The sequence below is a fragment of the Populus nigra genome, chromosome 12 (genome assembly GCF_951802175.1).
Source record: "Populus nigra chromosome 12, ddPopNigr1.1, whole genome shotgun sequence".
Classification (NCBI taxonomy): domain Eukaryota; kingdom Viridiplantae; phylum Streptophyta; class Magnoliopsida; order Malpighiales; family Salicaceae; genus Populus; species Populus nigra.
Window position 1 is genome coordinate 12,712,080 of NC_084863.1, and position 11,049 is coordinate 12,723,128.

At 32.8% G+C, this 11,049-nt stretch overlaps 1 protein-coding gene across 1 annotated transcript; it reads right to left on the reverse strand.

Annotated features, from left to right (window-relative positions):
• Window positions 1-3,746: 3,746 nt before the first annotated feature.
• LOC133670013 (G-type lectin S-receptor-like serine/threonine-protein kinase At1g34300) lies at window positions 3,747-6,617 on the reverse strand. Its single transcript, XM_062090404.1, has one exon. The coding sequence runs from the start codon at window positions 6,430-6,432 to the stop codon at window positions 3,919-3,921; it is 2,514 nt and encodes an 837-aa protein (XP_061946388.1). The 5' UTR covers window positions 6,433-6,617; the 3' UTR covers window positions 3,747-3,918.
• Between the last annotated feature and the right edge of the window lie 4,432 nt (window positions 6,618-11,049).

Below are 11,049 nucleotides of genomic sequence, written 5' to 3' on the forward strand. Positions count from 1 at the left end.
TGGAATTGCTTCTTAAAATATCATCGAACCTCAGCTACGATGGTTTGTAATATTCAAGAAACACAGGGAATGGTTCTTTCCAGCCAAGAATGGTACACTCTCGTTGGAAAAGATACCTTATGTTCTTGTTTCCTTGTACAGTCCGTACACATGGTTTGTGGTGGGTTTAGCATAGGTTGCTAAGCTAACTATTCCATTTTGTCACAACCCTAGGGTGTGATGGGATCCGACGTCATTTTACAGGAAAATCTTACTATTATGTTAGGCCATGATGCTTCCTAGCATATCATTTGTATCTTCCTCCTGACGTAGCAATTTGATATTCTCCTAGTATAGAAGCATCCATTACATGTATAATAATTGTTGAATTTAGTGGTAGATTCGATATTCTAGTAGCCCGGAATTAACCCGGGTTGAATTTTGATTTTTAATTGAATTAAAAGTTAATTTAATCAAATCTAGATTAATTATGTCAAACTCAAAAATAATCCAAATGGGTCGATCGGATGATTTTTTTCTTCAATTATTGTCTAAACCAAAATCATTTCATTATAAAAAGATCAAAACTACGTCGGTTTTGGGCATTATGGATTGTGACTATGATACATGTATTATAGAAAATCAACCTCCCATGGAACAAAAGTATGAAAAACCAGTTAAAGAGTATTGAAATGGAACTCTAACTTTCTGCCGGAATTTCTTAAGACCTATAGTCTAACTCAGGTGGAGGTGACCGTCACTGCCACCACCAATAGAAAGAGAAAGAAGTCTTCCACGTTGCGGTCTGTTCATGCACCTCCTGCTCCAGTGGCGCGTCGGACTAAGCTTTGGAAGAAAAATTTTTGTTTGGAATTCTACCATCTTCCAAGCACAATTAATTAACATATGAATTTGGTTTAGGCAAAATATTACCATGTATTTGTAATACATATTTTTACCATTAAAATCAACAGTAATATAATTTATTTTAGATAAAATATTTTATAATAATTTTTATTTTTTTTAGCATAACCAACTTCTTCCTTAAAAATCTTTGAAAACTAGTTGGATTCTAATAATTTTAAAACTAAGTGATGATTTATTTTTTTATTTACCCATTCACATAACTCAGTCGTCGAGATATCCCCGTAACAACTAAGATGTTTTTTTTTAAAATATTTATTAATGCATGTAATCATCAATATATCTTATTAAATGTCTATATAGATTTCAAGTTTGCTATTAAAATTTTTTTCGCTACTTAAAAACAAGTTAATAATTTCTAAATATTTTTTTATATTAAAAAAATTAACTCAACTCATAATATAGTAAATTATGTAGTGATAGTAATATATATTGTCCGATATTTGTTTTACAGCCAAACTCATTTTCAAAATGTTTATTAATAGAATCGTATATCTGTATCTTTTTTCTGAGGAACTACGTACGTAATACATCCTTTTTACACAGAGAACTAAAACCTCCCTTCCTTTCCAATATTTGGTGTCATTTTTTCTTTATATATATTGCTACAGTGACATCACATTAGAATCGAAATCCTCAAGAACTAATGGTAAAAATGATGATCCTGAGGACATAAAGCTGGAATTATTTTTATTTAATTGTAATGTACTAAATGCTGTTGGCTCTAAAGCTGAAAGCTAGTAATTAAGCACCAAGCGAAATCGCCCAAATAATTCTCACCACATGCAAGCGACAAGGCATGCATCGCTATCATGGAAATGAGCAAAACGAAACAGCTTTTTTTCCAGCTAATGATCAAAGCGTTTAGTTCAGTGGCACAGCCATTCACTCCTTTTCCAAGCACTTGGCCGCTACTCTTTTATGCCTTTAATCTCTTCGATAAGAGCTTAAGCCAGTGGCATAGATCCAAATAAGTACAGAAGTACAATATTATTTGATGCCTTTCATTCTCAATGGCATGCCCTTACAGTGGTGGTGATGTGATACAAAAAAACTTAATTATTACAGACACGCTAATTTGTACAAATTAATAGAGATTTTGAACTCAGAGATGCACGTCCAATGAGCAATGGCGTAGCCCATGAGCCCTTCACAGCTGATGATCTCAAGCTCATGCATGAGTCATGACAGCTTTAAAACCAAGTACATAGATCCACATCAAGCTCGAAGTGTTTTAATTAGTGTAGTAGGCAATAATGCTTTTCCTTCTCATCGGAATCATTTCGATGGGCAACATTGCACATTATTAGCATGTGATAGGTTAAGGAAAAGAATGAATACAACAGGAATTAATGGAACATTGATCAGGGATCACACTCTGTGTCTCGGATGGGTAGAAGTTTGTTAGCTATTGTGTTTTAAGGTATTTTTTTTTATTTAAAAACATATTAAAATCATGTTTTTTTTTAAAAAAAAATCATCTTTAATATTAATACATCACATAAAAACACTATTTTCAAGAAAAATTGCGTTCCGAAACACATATTAAGTTGATTTAAGATAAAACCAGGTAAATCTGTTTCCATTTTTCTTCAGAAAAAACTGCATAAATCTGCTGTTTCTGTTTAGTTGATCTTACAGGGGCTATGACAATCACAGTTACAGTAAAATTAAATAGTATACAGTCACCTAAAAGATTGTCTCTGATGGAAACAAGATCCTTGTTATATATCTCATGCTATATATAGTAACTGTACTAGGATTTGATAATAAATAGCATACCTGTAGTGGTACTTAACAATTAGTAAATACGACAGGACCAACAGGGTTTCCTGTTAGTACTTTGTCATAACTTATGATCCAACTACTTTTCACTGGGGAAAGTTGGATGAACTTGTCTTGAGAGTATTGTTCATGACATGCATCTGCGAGTGTGAGTCTATAAGAATTGAAGTTCTAACCCAGCCCAGTTATGCCAGAGGGTGAGGCCTCTAGTTTTCCAGTAATGGCAGGAAGGAAAGGAAAATGGGAAAGCATAAATGCAATGCTCGCTTCAGTACCGGACCTTAAAATAGGCACAAACAACTATGGTTGGGCAGGGGTTGAGTTCTTCAACAACTAGTAGTTGCCATGTTCCTTTCACACAGCTGGAAGTTGCTCGAGTTCACATTCTCAATCTTGGTTTCTTTGAAATGGTCGTTGCTGATTCTAGACAAAGAACACAGGCATATGTCATGTATAATGTTCAAACAAAATGAACAGACCTGGATGAAATATAAAGCTGGAACATGGATGAATTTCATCAAAAGAAGAAGCCATGGAGGAAATACTGAGATTATTTGGCGCTTAGTGTGTGGCTTTTAACTTGAACTGATGGAAAAGGATGGTTCACCAAACAACAGAGGCCCTATTCTGTTGCTTTGTTGCAATTTGGCAAGAGTCAACCTCACAAAGAGAGATGCTTTAAATTAGTACATTTAAAAGCATTAAAATAATATGTTCTATTTTTAATTTTTTTTTTACATTAAAACATCTAAAAATACCAAATTTTTTTTTTTAATTTTAACTAAGCCGACATGAATATATTTTACCGACAACATGTATTGGGATTTAAATCACTCGTGTCTGATATCTATTTTCAATCATCAAAGGGGATGTCCTCTAGCACAAAGCAATATTTAAATTGTCATAGGAAACTTGGATAGGGAGTCAATTACCAAAACTTTGACAAAAATGGATGGACAAAGAAATTCATTCCCATGAAGTGGTGGAACCTGATCACATCATTTCAGCAAACAATAATTGTGAAAATTTTTAACTACAACCTTCTTGAATGAACTGGCTTTTGTAAAATATAATCTATGACGGCTAAAGGCCATTTTTGATAAATCAATATACATAGTACAGTTGAAATAATTTTTACAAGATTTCATTGTCATTGATATAATGTATGGTATCTCATTCTCCTTAGAGTTCCTAGGTATTGGAGGCGAATGGTGTGTTTAATGATGAACTTCAGTTTGGGTCTGAATGCAACAGTGATGAAGATGCCCTCTCTATATTTCTACCTGAAGCTAAAGGCGAAACTCCCATAGTCTGATATGATGAGGAAGATGAGGGAGCTGGAGCTGATGCTGCAAAAGTTGAGAGAGCACTGACATTGCTGCTCATTATGCTTGTTCCACTGGTAGAACTTTCTGTTATTGCCTTTGGTGCTGGTGGTCTCTCAATCTCAGCAATTCCCTCCAGCATCTGCACCACTTTTCCCATCATTGGCCTCTGAGATGGCTGCTCCTGGATGCACCAAAAGCTCACTTGAATTGCCCTTGTCACTTGCTCCATATCTACATCTTGGTCTGTAAGCCTTTGGTCCAAAATTGCATTAACATTTCCCTTCTCGAACTCTTCATGAGCCCAAACAGAGAACTTTTTACGGTTTGTTACTGCTGAGACTTCAAAATTCCTTCTGCCACTCACTATCTCCAACAAAACCATCCCATAACTGTAGATATCCGATTTGGAAGTTATTGGAAGATTTGCAAGCCATTCTGGTGCCAAGTATCCTCTTGTTCCTCTAACACTGGTCAGTGTCCTATATCTGTGATCCTTGGCATTTATGAGCTTTGCAAGACCAAAATCAGACACCTTGGCCTTATAGTTCTCATCCAAAAGAATGTTTTCTGGCTTTATGTCACAGTGGACAATGCAGTCTCGACATTCCTCGTGAAGATAAGTGATTCCTTTTGCAGTTCCAAGGGCGATGTTAAACCTCTGCTCCCAATTCAACAATCTTCCTGACTGCTCTTCTGTAGTGAAAAGGAAATTATCAAGAGACCCATTTTTCATGAACTCATAAACCAGCAGCCTATGCCGACCCTCGGAGCAAAAACCAATCAATCTAACCAAATTCAAATGGTGAGTGCTACTAATAGTTGCAACCTCCATCCTGAACTGTTTCTCACCCTGCTCAATTCCCTCAAGTTGCTTCACTGCAACAACTTCTTTGTTAGCAAGAACCCCTTTATAAACAGCTCCAAACCCTCCTGCTCCAAGCTTCTCTTTAAACTCTTTTGTTGAGCGCTGCAGCTCTTTATACGAGAACTGCACTGGAGCACCAGATGCATACTCCAGTAGTGCATACTGAGCTGACAAACTGTCAAACTTGGGACTGTTTCTACAACACCACCACCACAGACCACTCTCCAAGGCAATCAAACCCAAAAGGGTAATCACAACAGCAACACAAACAACCCAGAAGCGAAATCTCCCACTTCTGCTTTTCTCCACAGTCAGCACACCAGGTGGAGGGTTTGGTAGCGCTGGCCCACAAACTTTCACATACGAAGTACTGGGAAGTGCTGGATTCCGATAGCCACTGATAAAGCCCGGAGGTTTTGCGTAGCAATGCCCAGTTCCATCAGACAAAGATGTAGAAGCAATACAAGCTGAACCTTGAGAAAGACAATTCGACCTGCAAGCTGATATTCCCATGTAGTAAATCTGAGAAGACAACTCAGGCTCATAAGTCAAGAATTTTGCATGATCTATCTCCAACATAGTAGCATTCCCCGGACAACTATCAATCTCAGCTTTTCTTTTACAACCTTGTCTACTATCATTCACATCGACAGGCTCAAAATTCTCAGATGGACAAGCACAAATTGGACTCGAACTCGACTCATTATAACTACAAATTCCCATATTCCCACAATAACCAAAAACCTCACATTGGTCAGTCAAAGCTGACCATACCATATTTGCAGTTTTACTACCTATATCAGTACTATACATCTTAAAGTTCCCATCTTCATCCAACTTCAGAAACCTCAACCTTGTACCCACATCACCGTAATCACTACTATAAGCCACAATATGTGGCCCGCTTGTAAAAGCAGCAGAAAAAATTGACAACATCCCAGTTGGTTGCAACCCCAAAGTAGGCGATGTCAAATTAGCATTAATAGAAGCATTACCTTGATTCCAATACTCTATACTATCATTCCATTTCAAAGTTAGATTTCCTGAACTAAGAAACCTAAATGAATAAGACCCAGATCTTAAAACTTGATCAACACGAAGAGTCTGATTGGGTACTATGGTATCAGAGGGGTTATCAAAAGATGACCAAACAGGTAAAGTTCCATTCTTTAACACTAAATTACCAATTTCATCAAGTGAAGCAGTGGTGACACCGAGTCCAGCAGTGTTGGAGTCCCAGACAGTGGCGCCAGAGCCGTTGAGGAGGCGGAGGTTGCCGGAGGACAGGAATTGAAAGGACCCCTCTGAATCCACCGTGGTAGTAGAGTTGCCTGCTGTCCAAATTGGGACACCGCCGTTGTAGTTGATGGTTAAGGTGTAAGACGAAGATGAATCCACTTGGGAAAACCCTATATAGAAAGTACTGCTTGGTGAAGACCAGGTTTGGTTTGGGTTTGAAGCAGAGAGAGTGGTGCCTGGTTGGATTGTTGTCTGCGCTGTTGTGATAGTGAAGAAGATACACAGAAAAGGGACAAGATCTTGGAGTTTCATTTTCTTGTGTTTGGTCTCTGTCTGCTGTTCTGAAGATTTTATCGTAGGATTGCTATATGTAGCGAGAGGAAGGAGTGCGGCATAAGGTTAAAGGAGCAGACTTTTGACTTCTATGACAGGAAAATGGAGATGAACTTTGATTGTTCTAAGTGCTTGCAGCTGGGTCATTCACGGGTGGTCTTTGATTTCATATCTTTACAGGTTTGTGCGTTTGACTCAGTCAATCTGAACTCTGAAGAGTAAAAATCTCACTCTTGTCATTCACGTATTTCTTGATAGTTAATTGAGTTCTTAATCTTTTAAATTTAACAATTTTATCCTATCTTAAATGTAATATGTACATTATATAATGTCATTTACCCATTCAAGCAATAGTTAAATATTCCATGAACTCGCATGTATTCGTTAAATACTTTCATAAGAATAAAAGCTCAAAATAAACTCTAATCTTCCATAATGAATAATTCTCTATATAGAACATTTTTGCTACCATTAATAATTGATGGATTGAGGGATGATATTATTAATTTTCCATTATAATTGTGGTAAAATGAATAAAATCAAAATATTCAGGACTAATTAACAATGGCTAATATGTCAGGGGTTAAATTAAAGTTAATTTATTTTATTTGTATTGTATTGGTGGTAGAATTACATGTTTGGAAAATGAATGGTCAAACTTTTAAACGTGGGAGATTCAAAATCAACCCCACACACATTTGAATGTTCAAACTTGAATAGTAAGCATTGAGGCTTGTGGACTCACGATTTTGGCAAATTTCCTTGCTCTGTGTCTTGTGTTAAAGTTTCAGCGTGCGTAATTGTTATTTTTGCAATGTTTTATTTATTTATTAGATTTACAGGATATTAAGTGAATTTAAAATTAGTCATGATATATATAATCTGACCCGAATATCTCAAGTTATAAAAAAAAACCTTGAACAGTAATCATTTACCATAATTATACGTTTAGACTTGAGAGTGTTTTAAAATATAATTTAATTATGTTTTAAAAAAATTGTATTTTTTTAAATTAAATTTTTAAAAAATATTTTTGGATTAATGTAATATATTAATATCAAAAATAAATTTTAAAAATTAAAAAATATATTATATTAATATTTATTTTAAAAGAAATACTTTAAAAATCAACCCTTTTTTATTTTTTTCTGTCTCAAACACCACCCTTACAATTGATTGCGACAATTAATTTACAGTCTTGCCTTAATATTCCAAAATCTTTGGCTTGGTTGACGGGGCAGTAAGATCTTTTAATATTTTTTTATGAATAGTATAAAGACAAAAATGTCCTTGGATATATATATATAAAGGGCCTTGCATACAGGAGCAGTTTTGAATTTTTTTTTTCTTTTGAATTCACATTTAAGTTACTAAAATGCTTCTAAAGTAAGAAAAAAAAACCTTACCTTCAATCCAAGGTTATTTTCATCTTTTCAAGCTGAATTTTTGGTTATATTTCTGATTGGAATTTAATCTTATAAACATAATCAAGTAATATTAAAATAAAAAAAAAGTTGTTTGTGTGTGGAAGCCACCTGTGCATCTTGGGTGGCGCCTACAGTGCCTCTCGGTGGTAAAACCTGTTCTTTTATCATGTCGTTGAAAGTGATGTCGCGTTCTCTTCCTTTTAGTACGGCACATTTCGGTTACGGTGAGACGGTTTGTCACCAATGAGCTTTTTTTTTTGTTTTCTCTCTCCCACTCAAAAAATCACAGGTTAATCCTTTTTATTGTTGATACTTCAACTTTAGATCTTATTATTTTGATTTTGATTTTTTATTCTTAGTCCTTTTGTAAATGTTTTTTTTATTTTCAATATAGTCCTTCAATTACAATTTTTCATATGTTATATTTTTCAATTTGATTCTTATTCTTTTAATTTTTATTTTTTCCTTGGTCTTTCTAAAAAACGTTTATTGGTTTTTAATTTTATCATTTAATCCAAGTTTATAATGTATTATTTTTTTTTCCAATCTAGTCCTTATTCTTTTGATTTTTTTTCTTTTATTATAGTTATTTTTCTTTCTAGTTTAACCCTCTAATTGAAAATTTTTAACTGCCCTCTAATTTATTTTTTTATTTTAATTTTCATCCTTGTTCTTTTAATTATCATTTTTTTTCTATTTTAGATCATTTTATGTAATTGATTATTTTTCCTGGTCTTATCTTGCAACATTTGATTTGTTGGGAATTGGGGTTCATGGTTTTTCCATGTGTGGCGCTTCTTGTCTAATTATCCGGGTCACAGGTTTAAAAAGTTAATGCGGGTTGATATCCTTTTTTTTTTTTGCTTGTTTTATTTTTTGATATCATTGTTTGAAATTAGTTTTTTTGTGTTTTAAAAAATTGATTTTGTGGTTTTTTCTATTTATTTTCTATCATGTTATCTCTGTCTCACGCTATCTTAGTTGTACCCGAGCCGACTTTGTTTTTCCTTTTTAATCAAATTTTGTACTTACAAAGGTTTTTATTTATATTCCATCTTTTTTTCCCTTTGATTGAATCCTTTTTGGCGTTTTATTTTAAATTTTATCGTTCAATATTTTATTAATTATGAATTGATTTTTATAATTTGTTTCAGTTTACTTTCTATAAGATAATTATAGTCTTAAATAAACATTTTGATATTTGATTGGTGCTCAATTTTATGAGCATCTATTTTTATTATCATATTATTAAGCATAAAAAAGTTAAAATAATAAAATAACAAAGTTGTTAAACTTAGTGGAGTCCATAACCTAGATCACGAGTTTAACAAGTTAAGTCGTGCATCCTAAATCGATCTAAAATATCATCGTTTTGATATCAAGAAAAAGATATTATTTTGAATCATTTTAACCAAGCATTTTACTGGTTGTTTGAGTTATCTTTGGACTAATTAAATCAACCGGGTCATGTCAGAACAACTTCTATGTTGGTTAGTTTTAAACTTATGCTAGGTAAAGAGTCGAGAGGAGTCGGACCCCTTTTTCCCTTTTTTTAATTACATCTTTCATTTGTTTTTCTTTCAATTGAATTCTTTTTGTATTTTTTTCAGTTTCATCCTTCAACATTTAGTTAATTTTAAATTGGTCTTCATAATTTGTTTTAGTATGCTTTCTATAAGATTATCATAGTTTCAAACAACACATCCTATTATTTGATTGGTGCTCAATTTTGCAAGAGTTTATTTTTTTATCATATCATTAAGTAAAAAATAGTTTTAAAAAAACAAAGTTGTTAAATCTAGTGTAGTCTATGATCTAGATTACAAGTTTGGCGGGTTAAGTTAGGAAGTCAGGTGGATTCAATATGTCGTTGACTCAAAATTTTAAAAAATATGTCATCTTGATTTTTTTTTAAAGTCAAACCATACTTTTTATTGATCATTTAGGTTGATTTTGGACTTTACAAGTTGATTAGGTCATGTAAATACAACTTTCATGTGAGTTAATTTTAAATTCAGGCTAGGCAAAGAGTCGGTCAAGAAGTTTCAAGATTAACCCGCTGAGTCAGGTTTAATAATAATGCCAAATAATTTTCTATGGCTGAACATTTTTGTTTATATTCAACTCTTTTTTGACCTGACTTGCAGCTTAGCATAACCCGGTAAACTAGTATTTTCTAGGATGACCTAAACCGTCATCTAGGTCTTAATGTCAACAAGAAAAATCTAATGGTGGTGGTTTTTTTCTTGAGGCATCCAAGAAAATGAAGATCGAGTTTATTTTTCATTTCTTGATTTATTTATTTTTTAGTATTTTTGTGGTGTTTTGAGGTTGATAGGTAATTTATAGAAGCTTTTATAATGTTTTTAAATGGAAATGAATCGAAAATTATTTTGGGAGTATTTTAAGTTGAAAAACAAAAATGAATTAAAAATAAATTTTCAACCTAGAAAACTCTTTCTTGTTTTTCCGGCCACTACAATAGTGGCTGAAATTAAGAAAAAACTAAAATTGCTCAGTGTTTCACTGTGCAAGTCCACAGTTTAATGCTGAGTAGTCTTTTTTTTTTCGTTTTATTTTTCTTCCCATTTTTTTTCTGTTTTTATTTTTTCCCCAATTTTTTTCTCTTCTTCTTTTTCTTTTTTTGTTCTTTTATTTATTATTATTTTTCCCATTTTTTCTATTTTTATTTTTTTCTCATTTTTTTTTATTTTTTTTTGGTTTTCTATGCCTTTATGGGTTTTTTTTTTTGTTTTTTTCTTTGTGTATTTTTCTTTTAATGAATTTTTTTTGTTTAATTTAGTTTGTTAATATTAATTTTTTTATTTAGTTATCAAATTTTCATAACACGGATCCCGGATTTGACGGGTTAACCTGATTTGATGAGTTAACCCGAATTTTTTTTTTCTTTTTAATTAATAACATATAATAAAATTGTTCAGTGTTTCATTGTGCAATCCACAGTGAAACGCAAAACTTTTTTTTTTTGTTTTTTTTTCTTCCCTTTTTTTTTGTTTTTTTTTCTTCCCCATTTTTTCTCTCTTCTTCTTCTTTTTTTTGTTTTTTTATTTTTCCCATTTTTTCTGTTTTTATTTTTTTCTCATTTTTTATGTTTTTATTTTTTTTTGGTTTTCTATGCCTTTGTGGTTTTTTTTTTTGCTTTTTTCTT